A 23,420-nucleotide genomic window follows, 5' to 3' on the forward strand; every position below is an offset into this window, starting at 1 on the left:
GTGAAATATAGAAGGAGAAGAAAAGGGGGCCCATGACATAGCTTTGAGGGATCCTCCCTTCCTAGCACATGAGATCCAACATAAACACCTAGAGAAGAGAATATAAAAGAAAAGCAAGTGTCTGAGTTTTGGTCAAATCCTGAAAAAGAAGTCAAGGGTAAGGACTGAGTAAAGACCATTAGTTTTGGTAATTAACTGATCACCGGTAACTTTGGAAACACCAGTTTCAGTTGAAAGGAACCAATAATAATAAGGAACTAACACAAATACACAACACAGAAGACATTATCCAACATGTACATAATCAAAAAATATAAACAAACAGTTCTCAAAAAAACTGTGAGCTTAATCATAGGAAAGATTGCTCCAAATCCCTAATAGTAAAAAAATACAAAGCAAAACAATTCTGAGGTTTTGCTTCATACCCAGCAAATTTGTAAAGATGACCAAAAAATGAGAACATGCATTGTTGTAGGAACTGTGAATTGATCCAAACATTTTGGAAAGACTAAAACATTTTGTAATTATGCTAAGAAATTGAGAAATTTGGCCCAGAGCTCCTTCAGCTACTTATATAGCCCCAAAGTGGTCAAATACTCACGGTAGCGTTTCCCATAGTAGTAAAGAATTGGGGGGAAAGTAGATAACCATCAGCTGTTTAATTGATAAACAAGTTGTAGTACATAAATATATCGGAATATTAATTGGTTGCCAAATCTTATTGTTTCTATCAAGACAGTATGTCTCAAGGACATTCCCTTCTTCTCCCATGCACAGCTACCACACTAGTTCAAACCCTAGTCACCTCTCACCTGGGCATATGAGAAGCGTAAGAGAGAGTTCCTTACCTACTTCTTTTATATACTTCCCCCTAATTACTGGTCTGCCTGAAATAATTTCTGACATATAAGTAAATTTTTGGATATCCTACCAGCTACTAATAAACATAAAAAATGTAAGGCTTCCACAATAGGGATAATGACAATGATAATAACTCACCCTTATTTTATTTAGTGCTATATGGTTTACAAAGAACTGTCCTCACAACAACAGTGCAAGCATTATTTATTACAGACATTTGCATATGCCAATCAAAGAGTGTAAGTAACTGGCTTAAAATAACACTGACTGTAAATGGCAGCACCATTTCTAGATCATTCTAACTCTATTAAGCCACAGAGCACATGCGACATCTGTCAGCATCTCCCTTATCATTCCCTTATCACATTAGTCTGGGAAACAACTTTAAGAAATTCTGGTGTCCACTGTGCGTAAACTGTCAGGGAAAATAACCAACTGTTGCTCTGAGTCAGTTCCAGCCTTATAACTAGGAGAAGTAAAAAAAAGTTGTAAGTTCTGTTCTTACTAATGCACAATTCACAAAAGCAAGGGCTCCTAGCTTGGGGCCCATGAACTTTTTCTTTTTGTTTTTTTGTTTTGATAACTTTATTTCAACATAATTAGTTTACTTTGTAATCCTATGTATTTTATGAAGCCAAAAATATTCTTATACATGATTTCACCAGAGTGCCAAAGGTGATCATTTCACACACACAAATAAAAGATGACTTGCCTTAAAGAAAAATAAGCATACTGTCATCTGCTTACTTCTCTGTTAATAGATTTGTTTCACATGTCTTCTGTAATTGGGATTTTGGAGTTATGATTGGGCTTCTGATTCAGGGTCTCCTTTTATTGGCAAAAAGTTTTAATGAATTGGCATCTGCTTTTCTGTCTTCTTCCAGTAAGCCCTGCTCGTGTTCCAAAACTATAAGCCGTTCATTAGGATCCTTCCTATACCTCTAAATTTGAAATCAAGTATTTTCTTGTTCATTTAGGTTAAGATGTGCTATTCAACATCACAAATTGAGTTAATCAAGTATCATGAAAGAAAAGCCTTTTCAAGTTTATAGACTAACATCAAGTAACTAAAACACCAAAGATGTAAGGGTTGGGGGATATCTCTGGACTCTGTAATTCTAACTTTGAGTAAGTCAATGTAACTTGGTTTCCTCATATGTAAAATGGGGTTATGATATCATAGTACTGTGTTTTGAGAAATGAGATAACATATGAAAATGTTTCAAACAATAAAAAGTGCTACACAAACCTGTTGTTGTATATGCATATTTTGTCTTACTCTTAGAAACAAATTGCCCCCACCATGGGTAATTTGTTAAAATGAAAGAGAAAATCATCAAAATTAACATGGGATGTTTATAGATGTTTTTTTCAGATTACTCACTAGCGAAGAATTGTTTCCTTCATCTCTTACTTCTTCCTTAAACTACCTCTTCCCAAAAAAAGGTATCTGAAACTACAAAGTCCTAAAATATGATTTATGCAAAATATGTGAATGATAAATCATTCAGATTATACTTTTTAGGTAACAAAAATGATAAAAATATAGGGTCTATGCCTTTTAACCACAAATATCACCTACTATATTTAGCACCTTCGGTGCATCCCAGAATATACTACATGGACTTATACGCCAAGTTCAAAACGATAAAGAAAATACTCCTTGCTACCTATCTTTCAAGAACAAAATGAAAAATTTTTAAAATTATAAAATGTGACCCTTTCAAATCAGTTTTCTTTTTAAGAGTGGTAAAACATTTTTTTTTTATGGGCTCTAACTTAAAATTCTTTTTTGATTTGTCTCTTTCTTTGCGGGGTAGTGGTGGCAAAGGTTCTATCATGTGTTCATATCTGTGTCTAGATTGAATACCAGCATGAGTTCACTTTATACCTCGGTAATATAGTTAGCCCAAAAGGTAGGGAGAGCTAAGGCTCAATCTAAGAAAGCAGAAGAGTTGAGATAATTCCAAGTTTAACAAAGAAGACACACAAACACGCAACATTTTCACTAACACCATGAAAAAAAAATTACCAATAGTAAAAATTAGTAACTAATGTAGTAATTCCTGTGTGTTAATTCTCTCTGGTAATTTCTGGGCAATTTTTTGTTTGGTGGGTAGAGAGAAAAAGTCAGAAATTGGAAAACATGTTAAACTTTTTCAAATCAGTTTCGGGAGGCTATCACTGAATGGTTAATTAGCAAGAAACTGGTAATGGTCTCAAAGCATATAATACAGTAGACATTTCTAACAATGGAGCAAAGTAAATTCTTGGGAATAGGAAAAAAAAAGAGAATGTAACTCCCTTGCCTGTGCAAGAAACTTCAACCTATTCTTTTTCCTCATTTTCACTGTGGAAGACATCATCTACATCTTAAATTCTGGTCCAAATTTTTCCAGGTCTAAGTTTGACCTATGCTCTAGTTTGCTACATAACCTGTTTCTACCACAACTTACACTTGAGGACAATTAGAAGTGGAATTAATTTTTGTAATTTATCTATAAATGTATTCTCCATCCCCAATTTAAATATCTAGAATTATGGTTGCCACATTCGCAATTCTGAAGACTGAAATTTTCTAGCATGAGATAATATCAAGACTTTGTTGAGGAATGTGTCTATAGTGTCAGGAAGTAAGGTATGATGCCTGTCCCCATCTATAATAATCTCCACTGTTCTCATTACTGTTCCTTCATCACACTCATCTAGAAAGCAGCTTTAAGAAATGTTGGTGTGTGAAAATAGCAAACTGGAATCTTAAAACATGTTCTTATTAAGAATCAGTCCTACGTTTATGATTGAGATGTAAACAGAAAATTTTTTAATTATATTCTCACTAATGCACCTTTTACAAAAGCAAGGTCAATGAAATTTTTTTTAAAGTGTTTTGATGGTTATTTCACTATAACTGGCTTCCTTTGTAATCCTAAATATTTTATGTAGTCAAAAACATTTTAAGAAGAAGTCTATACTTTACCAGACTACCAAAGGAGCTCAATTCATTAAAAAAAAAAAAAAAAGGTTACCACTTGCCCTAAAGGAAAATAAATATAACAAAAATTTCTGACAATGAGTACGTTAGAATCAGGATCTTTGGTAATCAGATCTAATCAGGATAGAAAGAATAATTTAATATTGCTGTATATCCCACTACATATCCCAAAGTGGCAAAGTAAAGCAGAGAAGATAGTTGACCAGATTTACAATCAAGAAAACCTGGGTTCAAATCCTGCCTCTGAGAAATATATAGGCGCTGTGTGACTACTGGCAAGTCACTTAACTTCTGAGTCCCCTGGCAGCTATCTCTCAGATTATAAATCACAGAGGAGTTGATCTATATGGTGAAAACTTTCTAGACACTGATGAAATTATAAATCCAGATTAAAAAAAATTTTTATAAGAAATAGTTACTATTTTGTTGCCTTAAGGGAAAGCTGAAATGAAGAATACTTTAAAATAGCTAGGGGAAAATAGTTTCAATACAGTTTCTTCAATAAAAATCTTCTATCTGTTGATGTGAATCTGGAACAGAAATTTCATAGTTAACTAGCACTTCTGCTTATTAAAAAAAAAAAACTACCCAATTACTAAAATAGCAATGAAGTATTTTTTCCTCAGTTGTTTATTACCATAAGTAAAGTGAATTAGTCTCAATGGTACTGAGAATTTTTTGATTTAACACAGTTTTTCCTTTGTTACTGAATTGTGCCTTATTTTCAGAGTTATTCAACTATATTTTTATGTATTTTTGTTACGAAACTGTTATGAAAAAATGCTATTACTCAAAGATTTTCCTCCCAGACCTGGCAGAAATTTAGGGGGAAAGGAGGGTGTTAATATATACCTTGAATATAAGCCTCTAAAAGCTCACTAATATATCTAGAAATTTTATAAATCATGTTAATAGATAGTACAATACACTGGAAAGTAGACCAGACTTAAGAACAAAAAGGGCTGGGTCCAATTTCTAATTGACATATAATAGCTACGACCATGGGCAAATTATTTAATATCTCATTCCCATCTCTAAAATAGGGATGATAATAATATTGTAATAACTAATAATTGTGAGGGACGCATTATGTAAATCTTAAAGTGCTATATAAATGAGCCCTTGCATGAAGACACACACAGTATCATATTCTCTTCCTATAGTGATAACATAGTACCAACAAAAGAAAATATCTGTGACCACAAAAGGCTATTACATATGACAAGACAAAACTTCCTTAGCTAAGGAAATACTGAATCTACTGAGGGGGAAAGCTTATTTAGATTTTAATGTACTCTAAAAATATAAAAGGTCAAGGATACTTTGCTTCTCACTTTAGTTACTGGTATCTTGGTCAAACAATTAATTTGTTCTCAAAATGAAGTGAATGATAATTATTTATTGTTCTAGTAAAGATGTCTATTGTACTTAGCTCTTCATTTGTCAAAAGACATGTACAAAACATTTATGGCCAAGAGTTTAATATATTTTATGAAGATTTTTTTTCAAGCAGGGTCACATTTAAGGTTTAAAGTTATGGTATAGAAAAGTAATCGAAGTAAGACTATTCTTTCTAAAAATAAGTTCATTAAGGATTTTTAGTGAAAATATATGACCACATGGAGTCCATGATACAATTTAATTACCTGTGACTTATATGAATTACAAAACTTTTATTAAATCAGACGGAACATAATGGAGGACCACACAGCGGTGCTAGGTACAAAGACACACAAATGAATTTCTCAAAATTTGTTTTAAGATTTCATGGTATTCATGAACTATTAAAAATAAGACCCGGTAATGATTATTTCATTCTCTAGCCTCTCTCTGGCAAATCTGTAACATTAAGGTTACAGCCTAATTTTAAATATATAACAGATATAGAAGTAATCATATACGGTGTCTTTTTTATAATATCCTTTATAGTTAACTTCCAAAAAAAATGGACATAAAGCACTGTATGAACCAGATGATTTTACTCCCATTGCCTTTGTAAGGAATGTGTCCTATATATAAGAAATTTTTAAGTTTCCTACCATATGAAAGTAGCGGATTAGATTTATTCTGTGGTTCATACATTTTATTCCACAAAGCATCTCTTGAAGAAAGTGTAAGTAAAGAAACCTGCTTAGTTTTTATTTATTCTTTGGCCCCCAGGTCCCACACCAATATTGTAATAAAAGGCTAAAGTCCTGAAACATTAAAACATACTCTAAATGATTTAAACAACAGGAACAAATGACCCATATGCTATATATCCATTAACACAAGTTCATATTTCTCTAGAATCAATTAGCAGATGAAAGTTTATCTAACTATAAACAAGTAATCAAAACAATTTATCAAAATAAAATTTTCACTATCAAAAATAAAGCTGTTTTAAAAATCCTAGTTCATTGTTTGTAGGGATAGTTTAATGTAAATTTCACCTTCTATATTGAGCCTAGCTACAAGCATGAAAAACCACTTAGAAACTTTACCTGCTTCCTGGGAATTTAACACTTCTAAGGCATGCATCATGGCACTTGCGAAGACGTTGGCATCCTCTTTACTGCCAAAGTTGAGACCATACACCTGTCTAGCATCTCGCCATTGGTGGAAGGTCTGTGTAGCTTGATTGTACTTCAGTCCTTTAGGAATGGCACAATTTATCACGACCTAAAAAAAATAATTGGCACAGTCAATTCAATGTAATTTAGCAAGAATTTAAATGTGCCTACTATGTAAAAAACACTATTCCAAATAGAGGGGATAAAAAGACAGAGGCCAAATAGACCCTAGCTCCAATGACTTTACATTCTTAAGGGGGAATGAAAATCATTCACAGATATGTAAATAGGAATAAGGAAAAGAGAAACAGGGGGAGAAACAGGAAGCACTGTCACGTAGAGGAAATCAAGCAAGATCTCAGGTAGCAGTTAGAAACTGAGCTAAGCCTGGAATGTAGGCAGGGATTCCAAGAGGTAGAGGTAAGCTAAAAGTGCATTTCAGCCACTGGCTGAGGACAAAATGAGCCAAAGCATAGATGGGAAATACAACATGTGTGCAAAGACGGAAGGAGGTAAATATGTATTTATCACCAACTTGTACTACATGCCAGAAAACAAAAGCAAAGAGCAAAAACAGTTCCCACCCTTAAGCAGGTGACATCCTAATAGAGTAGGATCCAAAAGAGTAAGCTCAATGGATCTTACTACTATTTGCAAGGCTCTATAACATTGCTTACTTCCTTGATTTACTATATAAGTTTGCTCAAGCATTGCATTTCAATGCAAACATTTATTAAATGCTTGCTATGAACAACAAAGGGTTGTATTGGGAACTGGAAATACAAAGATAAAAATGAAATTTATACAGGTGATATGATGAGAGATACATAGAAAAGTATAATATAAGGTAGACTATATTAGGGAGAAAGAAATACTGGTCGTTCTGGGAAATTCAAAGAACAGAGATTATCAAATAATTTTGATTAAATAAAATTTAAAACCTTTTCACAAATAAAGAGAAATAGTAGAGTTGAGAAAACTATTTGTATCAATTATTGACAATAAAAGCCTGATAGTCAAGAGTACTAGATAGTGTACTAGAACAAATAACATCAAGAGATATTTTCCAGTAAACAAGCATTCAAAGGTTCCAAACAATATTTCAAAGGAAGGGGACTAGTATCTAAGAGGTACAGGGAACTGATTTAAATTTATAAAAACAAGATCCATTCCTCAACAGATAATACTCAGAGGTAGATCTCAGGGGAAGAAATCAAAGATGTCAACAACCATATGAAAAAATGCTTCAAATCACTAATAACAATGGAAATGAATTAAAACAACTCTGTTTAAACCTCATACCTATGAGATGGAAAAGATGATGAAAAAGGAAAATGGTAATTGTTCATACTAATGTACTATTGGAGTGGTGTAATATTCCAACCACTGTGGAAAGCAATTTGGAACTACACCCCAAAAGTCACTCAGCTGGGACACACTTAGGCCTATACCCAAAGACATCAAAAAAAGAAGAAAAACACTCATAGCTGCCAATTATTGTAATAGTAAAAAACTAGAAACAAAGTGAATAGCCATCAACTAGAGAATGGCAGAACAAATTCTGGTATTATGACAGTAAAGGAATGTTACTATGCAATGAGAAAAGGAACAGATGCAGAGAAACCTGTGAAGACATGTATGGACTAATACAAAGTAAAAGTGAGCAGAACCAGAAGAAAAAATATATACAATGAACACAACTTTTGTAAAGGAAAACAACTTTGAAAGACTTAAGAACAGTGATCAATGTATGACCTCAGAAGGTTGATGATAGAAGCATGACTTCCACCCCTTGGTGATCTATAGCTGCAGAATTAGATTTACATTTTGAGTGGGTTTTCTTCACTATCTACTTTTCAAACTAAAGGTTAGGGTAAATTTCTAGGGTATAAAGTTAAGTTTCTCTTCTCATCCCCCTTCCAAAATGTCTTTTTTTTATTCTTTGATACTGTTCTGAAGCAGCCGCACCACCTCCATCAACAATTCCTACATCAATACTCAATAAATATTTACTAAACAACCTACTATGTGGCAGACACCGTGCTAATCTCTGAAAGACAGCCCTTACCACCCTCAAGGTGTTTACAATCTAATGGAGGAATACACACAAAAAGATGATGAAGAGGATGGTAGTACCAGGCACCAGGGCCTGTTAGAGAAGTCAGATACGTCCCAAAGTAGTGCAGCCAAATGGGAAACGGACACAACTCCTCCAGATGGTCATCTGCAAACCTCAAGGTAATTTCTAATGACTTGTCAACATAAGTGTTCATACCTAAAGTGTATAATTTATTCTAGATCAATATTAAGCTACATAATACAAAGAACATGAGCTAAATTTTATCAAATTTAAAACATCATTTCTATGGAATTAAATCCTATGTAACATTGTTTCACCTAAAGTCAGTCAATAAATATTTGTTAGGCATCTATGTTTCCAGGCACTGTGCTAATAATAATAAGCACAAGAGACCCAATGAAAGGAAAAATAGCCCCTATCTCAGGGGCTAGAATCTAAGGGTAGAAACAACATACAGATAACTATGAACATATTAGCTATAAGCAGGATAAGTAAGACATAATCAGCAGAAAGAAGGCACCAGAATTAAGAGGCACCAGGAAAGACTTCCTATAGAAAGTGGAATGTTAGCTGTAAATTAAAGGAAGGCAGAAAAGGCAGGAAGCAGAAATGAGGAAGGAGAGCATTCCATGCATGGGGGACAGTCAGTGAAAATACAATTGAGGGAGTTTAGAACATAGAACGTCTTGTTCGAAAATATGACCTAAAGTCTTTTCCAGGAATGGCAATGATTTTCAATGGGTTGGTAAAGGAAGTAAGGGAAAAAAATCACTGAGTAACTAAGATAACCTTTCAAAATATGATTTTACTACTTATAACAAGCAAGCCATTCATTTCTGTACTAAGATCATACCTTCAAGGTTTCTAGATAAATTTTTTTTATATTTTTAAGATTCTTCATGAATTTGAACATAAAAATTCTTAGATACCAAATGATATACCTAAGGACCCTTCTAGTTCTAAGAAACTCTCCCTGATAGACATACATTCAAGAATATAGCAGTTCTCCTAGACATCAATCTTAGAACATTACTAATAAACACTAGTTTCCTATAAATGCTGCATAGATCTGTCATACATTACTTTATGAAAAACCTTTTTGAAAGGCTAACATTTTTATACTGAATTTAACTCTTGGTAGTTTTTATGTCACAGTCATTACAAACTTCCCCTCCATACTCCATACTCATAAGTAAAATATCCAATACAGAGACCATATCTGTATTGTAAATATGTATAATCCCAGTAGTTCCCCTCATTTATACTGGGGGGGGGGGAGACTGATTATGAATTTACTTAGCCCTTCACTAGTTAATTAATTACTCCAATTTCCTTTTAGATATCTGTTCATTTTTATTGTTGTAATCATTTCAAATACACTGTTATCCTGATTCTGCTTATTTTGCTCACCAACAGTATTTAAAATATTATTAAATTCTGGAAAAATCATCCCTGAATTCCTTACTGTTGTCATTTTTTTTATTATACAATAATATTCCAATATATTCACATGCCACGATTTTTTTGTACTCCCCAGTCAATGGAGACACACTTAATTTCTTCAAATACCTGACTGTCATTCTCTACCACTACATCTTCTCTTTTTCCATCTAAACATCAATAATCCTTTCAATAAATCCTCACATCGAGAAGCAGAGGCTCTAAAAGTTTATTTATAAGCTTGTCATCTATTCCTTCATCCAAAATACTGAAGAAAATGTTAGAAAGACAAGGCCAGGACACCTCCTTGGAGGCATTCTAGATTTAAATTAATCCATTAATGACTAGTCTTTGGATCCAACCATTCAACCAGTACTGAATCCAGATTCTAATAGTGGCAAGTGCATATCTCCCAACTACATCTCCATAATTATAGAATAAGGTCCTTAAAAAATAGGATGAAATTTCTCCATCTTGCCAAGGCTAGCAGTACAGACTAACTACTCCCAAGCCTCATCATATGGGGCACTGGAGTTTTGACCTTTTTTTCTGATGTAGGCAGGTTTGTCCCTCCTTAGGTCTCCCAATCCCATGGGGCTCACCAAATTAGCAAAAATATGCAGACTTAATGCAGATACACTCAGCTTAACCCACTGCAACTAAGAACTCCCAAGTTCAAGAAATCCTCCTACCTCATAGCCTCTTCAGAATGAGAAGGGCTTATAAATTCATGTCACCCTGCTCTGCCATAAAAGTCTTTTGGAGATGCTTGACTGAAATCTGGGTAAATATTTCCTTCATCTACCAGTTTAATTAGTAGAGCATGACTTGTTCATGACAAAAGGGCCTTGCCATTTATTTAAAAAACAAACCTTTATATAATTGTCAGAAATCTAAGTCAAGACACTGAAAATGAGTACAGATAGCATTTACCTTTCTCCAATACTGAAGGACTTCACATTTTCTCAAATATTTAATAAAACAAAGACAGTGGCTAAGCAAACATCTGCCAAAATGCTAGGGTGTTTTTCATCTGGACCTGATGAATGAACCCATCAAAGATAGTTAATTAATCTCTAATTATCTCTTTACTTATTTGCCCATAGAATGGAAAATAGAAGCAAAATAACTGAATAGAACTTCCTTTTTTTCCTTTATGAAGTACCATAATTCTGTCCCCTCCCCCTTTCTCTAATAACTTTTTTCCCACCATGGTTTCAAATAAACCTTCTTACAGGACGACCATGTGTTTGTATTTATTCTGTTACCTGCCCTTCCTTCACATACTTTTTCAAAATTTTCTCTTTTCTTAATGGAAACAATTCCCATAGACTCTTCAGAATTTTAGGCTTGAAAGTTTGCATTCCTCCCAGGCTGATTTCCCCTAAATAATTTTAGGCCATAGGATCCTATTTATTCCATCTCTAGACCTTTGAAATTTGTTCTCCTAAAATCGAGGGTGCAAGACAGACTATAGCCAACTGCCAACTCCTTTATTATGAAAATTAACATCAACAATCACTTTCCTACCTCAAGGAAGGAATATCATTTCTACTATAGCAACTGGTTCCTCCTCTCTGATATCCTCTAACTTTTAAAAAACCAAATTATTATTAAGGCAGTCCAAGAAATTATTAGCTGCTGTATTTCTAGGAGGGAACACTTCATATAAAAATGTTTTTCCAGGGAAGCCTGTGATCTGTTTCTCAAATTATGGGAAATAAGGATTTAAGACGTATGGAGAACAGTAGTGATGCCAAAAAAAGAAAGAAAGAGATCTTTGATTTTTTTTTAAATGTATAGAACAGAAAAGGAGGAGGGGTGCAGACAAGCAGGATGGCTTTGAAAGTAACCTGATGATTTTGTTACATGTTTCTGGGAAAAAAGCAAGCTGTTTATAGAATGGAGAGAAATAATTTCATGCACAGTTCTCTTTTTGTGTTCTACTTCATATACTAAAATACTTGAGTTTTTTAGTAATTAAGTTCAGAATTTTTAAAATGGAATAATTTTTTTAAAGGTGTGCAATTTTATTCATGCAGCCAATGGGTGGCTTGGTTAGATCTAGAAGAATGGCAATAATAGTGTAATTTGTGTAAGGTACTATGGTTAATTTTTTACTTAAAAACACAGAACGTATTTACAGCACTAAGTACAGCCCTGTAGCCAAAATTAATTTAGGGCAACGGCCTTCAAAGTGTGGTGTAAGTACTCCTTGACGTTCCAAAGATCCTTTTGGGGCATCTACAAGGTCAAAACTATTTTCATGATAATTAAACATGTTTCAATTTTGAATAGGTTAAATATCAACAGATATAACCCACATAAACAAAAACTATGGAAGGTCTTCAATAATTTTTAATTTTAATAATTTTAAGAGTGTAATGAGAACTACTGATTTAGAGTACAGGTTACTACTTCAATTAGAACCTTTACATGTACATAAAATAATTAAGTAATTTCAACATCAACTAAGAGATGAAGGCGTTTATTTTTTTTAAAGGTCCTTACCTGGTGGTCCTGAATCTTCCTTCCCACAACTCGAAAAGTGTTATTACCCGTATGGTGATATATATGAACTCTGCTGAACCCAGTTGAGCCACCAGCCGGCACCCATTTCTTATTGGCATCATCATAAACCATCACTGCAGCTCTTGCTTGGCAGATACTCTGTTCACTGGAAGAACAAAATTCAGATATTTAAGATTTATAAAAGAGATGACACAAAGTTACAGGAAAGGGTGGACAGGGTTGTGAACCTGATCAAGGAAGGAACCCAGGGGCAACGAGGTGGCACAGTGAGTTAGAGCACCAGCCCTAGAATTAGGAGGACCTGAGTTCAAATCTGCCCTCAGACACCTGACACACTTACTAGCTGTGACCTTGGGCAAGTCTCTTAACCCCAATTGCCTTGCCTTCCCCCCTCCAAAAAAAAAAAAAAAGGAAGCAACCCAGATTTTATCAAGGTCACCGATGAAAGCTGAAAATGATTTTTCTACAAAATTTAAATATCCAATTAATTTACCAAACTCAATGACTTTGTTTTTATTTATACATGTATTTAACTGTACGTGAAAACTAACGTTACTTTTATAAATCTGTTTTACTGCATACTGTTTTCTTCCTTTCATACTTAATGGCACATGAAGTGCTTAAAAGTTGACGAACCTGGAACAAGCCATCAAGGTAACAAAAGACAAAAGCTAGTCATGTGAAACAGATTGTATAACTGAAATAAGTATTCGCTGTGATATACTACTAAGTTAACATGACTAGTTCAAATCTATGAATCACCTCAAATTGCACTTTAGACACGAGGGCAGTAATTTTAGGCAAGCAAATTACTTACATCTTCAGTTATAGAGGTTAACTGAGGTTATATCACTTCATTTAAATTTTATTCCTTCCTAGAGTGGAATCCCAAGTCTCCTAAGATTTAAGTCAATTTTTTTATTGTTATTCACTGACTTTTACCCATGTAGCATCACTAGAAGAACACTGTTGTTTTAAGAAAAAGATCTATGCTTTGGGAAATAGTTCAGGGTCTTGAGAAGCACTAAATAATTTCCCAAAGGAAATCAAGCCAGTTCTCCTTGTCCTATTCAATTCTTTTAACTAACAAATATTTTTGAAGCATTTATTATGTACGAGGCACTGTCCTAGGCCCTGAGAATACAATGACAAAAAAGAAATTAGTCCCTGACTATATGTGCTATGGTAAAGTCAACATGCAAAATCTGAATAATCAATTTACCAATTATAGTCACAGTAATAACAGCTAGCATTAAGCATGCAGCACTTTAAGGTTGTTAACTCCTTTCATCAGAAAGAAATTAACTTGGTTGTGAGTGATTACAAACAGCCCCCACAACACATAAACACCAAAGCAAGGATGAGAGTAACAGAGCTGAGTAAAGACACCAAAAAAAGAATTAGAAAAACAGACTGAAGGAAAATAAACATTAGACATACAAAGGTATATACAGATACAAAGATATACCTAAAAGCGTTACAAAGAGACCAGCCAAAACAGTGGAATGGAAAAAATTAGTACAACCAACTCTCATAAATCTTCCACAAATATCTAGAAGAACAAGTCCTCAGTCTTGGTCAGAAAATCCAAGAAAAAAATCACAATGAGTCATTCTTCCAGCCTAGCTCAGCAAAAGTACAAGAGTAGAGAGGTCTTTGAACACTGAGTCTACTCAGAATCAAACACAGACTCTTCCAATGGAAGGAAGAATCAAGGTCTGCCCGAAGCTTTGCATCAAGGCAAAAAGGGTCTGGCATGGAGTGGCCTGATCTTGTTCAGAAAGCAAAAACTGGTAGCAACCGGCAGCACTATAACCAAAGCAGGAATCCCAGGTCAAAGACGAACCTGCTGATCAGTCACTATGAACTTGCAAAGCTTTCTAGCTAGTCTAGCAAGTAGTCAACTGAAGGTACAACCAGTGGCAGATCCACAGATGCTTGGTTTCAAACCCCTGTCAGAAACTTGCCTAGCTAAGACCAAGAGATTAGACCTCCTGGATCAAACTGTGGGTACACTAAAAGTGTCCAAGTTCCTAATGTGAGCTATCTCTGAGGTTCTGGAATAACACACTACTCAACTTTTGATAAAGCAGCAGCAAGAAAAAAAATGACACAAAATATGACCAAGCATGGCCTAGATATTCCCTCCAGAAGTGAATTGAGACTGGCCATAAAGTCCAAGGTCAAGAAGTAAAAATGGAAGAATGAGCCAAAAAAAAAAAAAAAAAAAAGAATCCAATCATAAAGCAGCAGCACATTATCAAGGACAATAAAGAGGCAGACACAGAAGAAGAAAATAATTCCAAAACATCTACAAGAAAAGCTTCAAAGAAAAGCACAGCTTAGACACAAGTTAAAATTTAACTCCCAGAATAAAAGCTAGAATTTAATGAGCTAAGAAATGACTGCATATTATGAGAATGCAAGGGGGAAAAGTCAGACCAGAAATGAGAGCTATAGGATAAAAATTCAGAAAGAAAATAAAGGCTTGGCAAAAAAGAATAAAACTCAAACTAAAACTAAACTAAACTAAAACTAAAACAAAACTAAAAGCAGCTAGAAAATTCAAGGATCAAAGAGCAAAAGTCAAGACTGCACAGGATATAGCAGCCACCACTATAGAAGATGTCTGAGAGCCTGGACTATGATACTCCACAAAGCAAGATATGTAAGCTTAAAACCCTATGGGGTGGGGATATGAAGAGGACATTTTATATTTTAATCAAATGAAGGCCTTCCAAGTATTTCTGATTTCAAAAAAAAAAAATGAGGAGGAATAGAAACTTTGAAATACAACACAAGAGTCAAAAAAAAATTAAGTTAAATATGAGAGAGCAATTATTAGGGACTAAACAAGGATGAAGTGTACACATTCTAATATAAAGAGATCAAAGGTCAAAGAGACCGACTATTAAGACAGAGAGTAAAAATGTTTAATTTGGTTTTTTTAATGCATTAATGATTTTTTTTAATAGAAAAGAAAACTTACTGGTTAAATGAAAAGAAGGGTAGGGTAAATTAATCTCAGGTAATTTGGGTGAGGAAAGCAAGTGATACTTGAAACCCACTGTAATCCAAACTGGTGAAAGGATGGAACAATACACACGGTTGGATGCACTTCACCCAAATGGGGTGGGAGAAGGGAGCAGAATTAGGCCTAAGGAAAAACTCTAACCACTGAGAGTAGATCACAAAGGGTGATTTAAAAGGCTTCCAGTAAGGGGTGGGATTTTAGCTGAAATTTTAAAAAGCCAGAAAAGCCAAGAGGGGGAAATGATCTATGATGAAAAACCATTTACAAAGCATGACACTGAAAAAAGGATTCTTATTGGCTTTTTCAGAGAAATCAGTGCTGGTTAATGGTATCAGCGCACATTTACACTGCATCTGTTTTTTACATATGAAGAAACAGTATCAGAGAGGTTAAATTATTTGCTCACACACCTATAGAGAGTCAGGACAAATTCTTGGACATTTAGTCTAATTCTGGCCATGCTTTAAAAAAAAAAGTGTGGTTTTTAAACTACTTGCCAAATGAAACTCTAGGGAGATGTCAGTGCCATGCCTCCACCTTTTCCCCAAGATAAGGAAAATACAGACAGGGAGACTCTTTATTGTGCTATTCCTCAAGGTTTCCATAAATATATTTTGATAACTAGAAAATTTGCTTACATTAACTTACTGTTTCCTTAGCACAACCTAACAAATGATTAGAATTTTTTTTCCCTGAATTGGTTCTATAACATTCTTGTACCCACAGTGAAAATATCGAACACTGAAAAAAAAACAGAGGAAAGAGAACTGTCACCTGCTAACATTTTCCTGCTAGGAAAGACACTAATCTACCCTAGGGACCTTTTCATTATTAAAAATAAAGAAAGCTACTAAGGATGATATTTATTGAATTTTTTTAAAAAAACTGATCACATGGACATCATAAATTTCAATTTTCCTAATAATTTTAAATATGAAATTACTTTACATGAAAAGTTAAAATTTAATCCTTTAAGAGGGAAATGCAAAGTTAAATGCAAAAAAAATCAAAGTTAATTGAGGGTAAGAAATAAGACAATAGTTTGCAGAGTTACAAATCACGGCAAGAGAAGATTTAATTTTAGGATGACAAGACTTGACTGTTTTTAAGAGCAAAGAGACACTGAAGATACACAAGAGAGGATGACAGAAAAAATGAGGTCACACAGGAAATAGGAGGGCATTGAATGAATGGCACAGGTGGAAAGGTTAGCTTTAACAAGGGAGAAAGCTGAGCCTGAAAGAGAAACTGAATGAGGGCAGTGAAGATCAGAGGAATGGAAATGAAGCAGGATATGGATCTTAGATTAAGAGCTGAAAGGGAATTCAAAGATCGTAACTTTCCTAGTCAATAAACATTTTCTAAGCATCTACTAAGTAAGTGCCAGGTGCACTGCACTAGCAATACAAAACGAGGCAAAATTCTTGCCCTCAAGGAATTCACAATTGAATTGGCGAAACCATAAGCAAATAAGTATGTACAAACAAGCTGCAATACAGGATAAAGAAATAATTAAAAGGAAAGGTACGATAATTAAGAGGATTTGGGAAAGACTTCCTATAAAAGATGGGATTTTAGTTGGAACTTAAAAAGAAGTCAGGGAAGGCAGCAGGCATAGTTGGAAAAGGGGAGCATTTCAGGCATGGAGGACAGCCAAAGAAAATTTCCAGAGCCAAGAGATGGAGACTTTCATTCAAGAAACAAAACAGTGATAACACTGCGTCAAGAAATAAAGTGTAAGAAGAGTGGAAAGGTAGGAGGGAACCAGGTTATAAAGGCCTCTGAATCCTACAGGATTTTGTATTTGATCCTAGAGGCAATAGGAAGCCACTGGAGTTTAGGTTGGGTTGTTTTTGTTTTTGTTTTTTTTTGGGGGGGGGGTTGATGTGGTCAGACTGGTACTTTGGTGCTTTAGGAAAATCATTTTGGGGGCTGAATGGAGGACTGACTGGAGTGAAGAGAGATCTGAGGCAAGGAGAACCAGCACCAGCCTACTGCAACAGTCTAGGCATGAAGTGATAAAGGCTTGCACCACAGGGGTGACAGGGTCAGAGGAGAGAATGGGATGTATTCCAGAGATGTTGCACACATGAAGTTGGCAGGCCTTCGCAACAGATTGGATATGGAGGGTGAGAGATAGGAGGCAGTTGAGGATGACACTTAGGTTGCAAGCCTGAGGGAATGAAATGATGTTGCCCTAGGCAGGGAAGCTGAGGAGGAAGGATGACAATTTGGGGGTAAAGATACTGAGTTGTTTTGGACATGATGAGTTTAAGATATCTAGTGGATACCCAATTCCAAATATGATGCTAGAATGGAGATCAGCAGAAAGGTTAGGGGAGGATAAGGAGATGTGAGAATCATTAGTAAAGAGACAGTAATTAAGTCCACCAGAGCTGATGTTATCACCAAATGAGGTAGTAGAGAGGGAGAAGAGAAGAGGGCCCAGGACAGAGCATTATGAGATACCTACAGTAGTTAGGGGGTGTCATCTGGAAGAGGATCAAGCAAAGGAGAATGAGAAGTGGTCAGATAGGAAAGAAAAAAACCAGAAGAGACAAAGACAAAATTTGATTATCAGGGAGAAGGGGGTGACCAACAGTGTCATAGACTTCAGAGAGGTCAAGGAAAATGAAGGATGAGCTTAAATGGCTTATCACAAGTCACATAGCTAGTGTCAGAGGTAAGATGAAGAATTTAACAATGCAAGGTATTCTCAAGGGCAAAGAAGGAGACCGCAGGTGAGAAAGAAAAGGAAATTGGGAAAGAACAGAGAATTGTGCCAGGTAGTGTATCTAGAGGTAGAGTGAAGACAATAGAATAAGGGAAGATTCCAGTATGGAGAGGCTTATGCCTAGGGCATTGAGTCTGAAAGATGATGATTAGGGGGGCAAAGGAAATTGTCCCATTGGGAGGCGACCTGAAGGAATGTTACCTTTAGCGAAGGGGAATAAAAAGCAAGTAGATATGTATGAACAGTGAAGGCGCTCATATTATGAACTACAACAAAGGCCACATTAAAAATGTGGGTATCCCCACAATCTAATTATAGGCTCACAATATCAAAGCTGGAAGGAATTTTTGGAATTATCTGTTTCAACTCCTTTAGTTGACAGATGAGGCCCAGGGAGATTAAAGGCCTTTGCTGAGGTCACATACATAGCATGTGGCAGAGGAATAATTCGAACTCCCATCCTATGACTCCCAAGTTCAAAATGTGTTATACTGCTCCGCACTGCTTCCTACCCCTTCTTGAGGAGAAATGTTCTTCCTTGATTTCCTGGGTGGTTTCTCTGTTCTGCATAGTGAAGTAAAGGTGGAAACAAGTGGAATGAAAGCCTCATAAATCTAGTCCTTCCTCAAATTTAATTCTCCCCTTGATCTGCCATCCGCTTGAAGGCATTAAAAGGAGAACTACATAAAAGCAGAACAAGTGTGGCATTTCCAGGATACAAAGGAAGCTGGGATTAAAGTAGAGTCCATGTTAAGAAAACACTGGCATATTGTGGAAGGGTTTTACGTAATGATACGCATGTGGCCTATGTTGAATTGCTTGCCTTCTTACGGAGGGTGGGTGGGGAGGGAAGAGGGGAGAAAATTTGGAACTCAAAGTTTTAAAAACAGATGTTCAAAAACAATAACAACAAAAAAAGTTTTTGCATGCAACTAGGAAATAGGATACACAGGCAATGGGGCATAGACATTTATCTTGCCCTACAAGAGAAGAAGGAAAGGGGGATGGGAGGGGAGTGGGGTGACAGAAAGGAGGGCTGACTGGGGAACGGGGGAACCAGAATATACACCATCTTGGAGTGGGGGGAGGGTAGAAATGGGGAAAAAATGTGTAATTCAAACTGAAACTGCTGAAAACTAAATATATTAAATAAATTTTAAAAAAAACACTGGCAGTATAAGGAGGAGTCAGATTATAAAGGACTTGGAAGGTCAGGGCTTTCAATTTGGTATGATTATGAGTATGACTGTAAACAGTGCAGAGGATGGACTGAAGCAGGGAGAACCTTGAACCAAAAAGACCAATTAAGATGCCATTATAATAATCTAGGCAAAAACAGAAGGGGTGAGCTGAGTGACAGGGATGAGGTGTCAGGTGGAAGAAACAATGTGGACATGTAAACAAATATATCTAACAGTTCACCGGATATGTGGGGTGAAGGAGACTAAACAGTCAAGGCCACTAAGGCCACCCACCTAGAAGCCCAGGAAGGTAGTGCCTTTAACAGAAAAAAGTTTGCAAGAGGTGTAGGGCTGACTGAAAATGAACATGTTTAAAACAGAATTTGTTAAGATATCTCTAGGATAAACAGTTTGGAATATCAAATGGACAACTGGAGGGCAGCTAGGTAGTGCAGTGAGTAGGCCCTGGAGTCAGGAGGACCTGAGTTCAAATTTGGCCTCAGACACTTGACACACGTACTAGCTGTGTGACCTTGGGCAAGTTACTTAACCCCAATTGCCCTGCCAAAAACAAAAAACAAAACAAAATAAAGGCAACTGCTGATGTATAACTGAAGATCAGGGAGAGACTGATGTTGGATACAGATCTAAGAATGATTAGCATAGAGGTGCAGTTAAACCCATAAGCTAGTAAGGTCACCCCAAAGGGGTATATGGAGAGAAGAGTAGGGAGTCTAATATAAAGCCTTGAAACAACCAACAACTAGGGGTGTGTGATATGGATGATGCACCAACATGATGAAACAGCCAAAGAAAAGCAGAAGGAGAGATTAGACAAGTAGGAAGGAGGACAAGAAGGAGAAACTAGTTCCCAACAAGCCCAGAGGAAAAGAGAGTATATAAAAGAGGGTGACAAACTGCCAAATGCAACAGATAGGTTAAAAACAAGCTCAGCAAATTTGGCCAACCAGAAATCAGTGGTAACTTTAGGGAAAGCAACTGCAGTTCAGTGATGAGGTCAGAGGTCAGATTGCCAAGGGTCAAGGGTCACACGAGAGGAGACAAAGTAGGAGCAACAAGTGTAGGCAGCGTTTTGAAGTTTGATTTGACTTTTGAGTATGTTGAGAGAAGAAATTTAGATGATAGCTAGAGAGGATGCTACAGATGAGTTAAGATTTTTCAAAGATGGTGAAACTTGGGTATATATGAAGACAAGAGAGGAAGAACCATTAGACGGAATCAAGGGCACATGTACAGGGGTTGGCCTTGGCTACCTAGAAGATGAGCCACTTCACTGTCAGAGACTGGTACTAAGTAAGACTGGAGGAATGATACCGAGGGAAGAGGGAGTTCATACTAAATAGCCTATTTTCTAAGTAAAGTGGCATGGTCCTGAGCTAAAGAAATAGCTTGAGAATAGAAAAGAATGTTTTTTAAACAAGGTTTTGTGGGGAGTGAGGTTGGAATTCAATTAGGGAAAATAAAAGAACTGCCATGCTGCAGTCAGGATCCAGTTGAAGTTGGATAATGTGAAATTATAACGTACCTAGTTCAGGACAGTTGTGTAACATCCACTAGCTCCAAAAAGTAGCAGGTAAGAAATGGAAAAAGCAGAAGAAAGGAATAATCTTCACTAAGGTTTCATAAGAGTTGAGTAGCAGGAGGCAGAGCCAAGATGGCGGCTAGAAAGCAGGGATTTGTGTGAGCTCCCCACCAAGCCCCTCCAAACACCTGTAAAAAATGGCTCTGAACAAATTCTAGAACTGCAGAACCCATGAAATAGCAGAGGGAAGCAGGGCTCCAGCCTGGATGGTCACTGGGTAAGGTCTATTGCATGGAACTGGGAGCAGCGCTGAGCAGAGCCCAACATGAGCCGCACCCAGACCAACCGGACCAGGAGCCAGGTGGAAGAGGCCCTAGCACCCTGAATCAGTGAGCTGTGGCAGTTATCACACTTCTCAACCCACAAACACCAAAGACAACCAAGAAGGTTAGTGGGAAAAGCTTCTGGGACAGAGTGAAAGGAGTTTGTGGTTAGGCCACCCCCCCCCCACCCCCGGCGGGGGGGGGGGGGGGGGGGGGGGGGGCCCCGGCAGCTGAGGTGATGCAACTCTGAGGCTGCTTACAGAGCTACAGCTGCAGCTGCTTCCAGCCCCAGGCCTACCTGGTGGGAGGAATTAAGTGGCGGATCAGAGCAGGAGTGCAGAACCTGCTGAAGATCTGAGTGCAGTCTGGGTTGGGGGTTCTTGGGGAAGGAGGAGTGCTGGTGTGTCAGAGCTGGATGTACAGAAATAGCTCTGAAAACAACAGTGCATCCCTGCAAGCTTGGAACAAAGTCCTCTTTACTCTACAAACAGCCATACCCCAACAAAAAACTCAAGAGTCAAATAAGTTGGCTGGGAACATGGCCAGGCAGCGAAAACAGACTCAGATTCAAACTCAAACTTTGGAATCTTTCTTTGGTGACAAAGATGACTAAAACGTACAGCCAGAAGAAGTCAACAAAGTCAAAGGGCCTACATCAAAAGCCTCCAAGAAAAACATGACCTGGTTTCAGGCTATGAAAGAGCTCAAAAAGGAGTTGGAAAAGCAAGTAAGAGAAGTAGAGGAAAAACTGGGAAGAGAAATGAGAGTGATGCAAGAAAACCATGAAAAACAAGTCAATGACTTGCTAAAGGAGACCCAAAAAAATACTGAAGAAAATAACACCTTAAAAAATAGACTAACTCAAATGGCAAAAGAGCTCCAAAAAGCCAATGAGGAGAAGAATGCCTTGAAAGGCAGAATTAGCCAAATGGAAAAGGAGGCCCAAAAGACCACTGAAGAAAATACTACCTTCAAAACTAGATTGGAGCAAGTGGAAGCTAGTGACTTGATAAGAAATCAAGATATTATAAAACAGAGCCAAAGGAATGAAAAAATGGCAGACAATGTCAAACACCTCATTGGAAAACCACTGACCTGGAAAATAGATCCAGGAGAAATAATTTAAAAATTATTGGATTACCTGAAAGCCATGTTCAAAAAAGGAGTCTAGATATCATCTTTCAAGAAATTATCAAGGAAAATTGCCCTGATATTCTAGAGCCAGAGGGTAAAATAGAAATTGAAAGAATCCACTGATTGCCTCCTGAAAAAAGACCCCCAAAAGAAAACTCCTAGGAATATTGTTGCCAAATTCCAGAGCTCCCAGATCAAGGAGAAAATACTGCAAGCAGCCAGAAAGAAAAAATTTGAGTATTGTGGAAACACAATCAGGAGAAAACAAGATCTAGCAGCTTCTACATTAAGGGATCAAAGGGCTTGGAATATGATATTCCGGAGGTCAGTGGAGCTAGGATTAAAACCAAGAATCAGCTACTCAGCAAAACTGAGTATCATGCTCCAAGACAAAATATGGACTTTCAATAAAATAGAGGACTTTCAAGCTTTCTCAGTGAAAAGACCAGAGCTGAATAGAAAATTTGACTTCAAACACAAGAATCAAGAGAAGCCTGAAAAGGTAAACAAGAGAAAGAAATCACAAGGGACTTACTAAAATGGAACTGTTTTGTTTACATTCCTTGATGTATATAATTCATGAGACCTCAGTATTAGGGTAGCTGAAGGGAATACACACACACACACACACACACACACACACAGAGGGCACAGGGTAAGTTGAATATGAAGGGATGATATCTAAAAAAAAAAAATCAAATTAAGGGATGAGAGAGGAATATATTGAGAGAGGGAGAAAGGGAGAGATAGAATGGGGTTAATTATCTCACTAAAAAGTGGCAAGAAAAAGCAGTTCTGTAAGAAGGGAAGGCAGGTGAGGGGGAATGAGTGAATCTTGCTCTCATCAATTTGACCTGAGGAGGGAATAACATACACACTCAATTGGGTATCTTACCCCACAGGAAAGAAGGAAGGAGATTTAAAAGGGGGGGGCGGCGCAATAGAAGGGAGGGCAGATAAGGGGAGGAGGTAATCAAAAGCAAACACTTTTGAAAAGGGACAGGATCAAGGGAG

The 23,420-nt window shown here is 36.6% G+C and overlaps 1 protein-coding gene across 5 annotated transcripts in view; it reads right to left on the minus strand.

Moving 5' to 3' along the window:
- ENAH (ENAH actin regulator) overlaps window positions 1-23,420 on the minus strand; it is a 151,937-nt gene that overhangs the window by 68,163 nt on the left and 60,354 nt on the right. For all 5 annotated transcript variants that reach the window (XM_036754701.1, XM_036754700.1, XM_036754705.1 and 2 more), the window contains exons 2-3: window positions 12,437-12,602; window positions 6,337-6,514 (exon numbers count right to left, since the gene is read on the minus strand). In XM_036754701.1, the coding sequence (XP_036610596.1) occupies window positions 6,337-6,514; window positions 12,437-12,602 (344 nt within the window). The remainder of the gene's footprint in view (window positions 1-6,336; window positions 6,515-12,436; window positions 12,603-23,420) is intronic.

This window comes from Trichosurus vulpecula, chromosome 4, assembly GCF_011100635.1.
Source record: "Trichosurus vulpecula isolate mTriVul1 chromosome 4, mTriVul1.pri, whole genome shotgun sequence".
NCBI classification, from domain to species: domain Eukaryota; kingdom Metazoa; phylum Chordata; class Mammalia; order Diprotodontia; family Phalangeridae; genus Trichosurus; species Trichosurus vulpecula.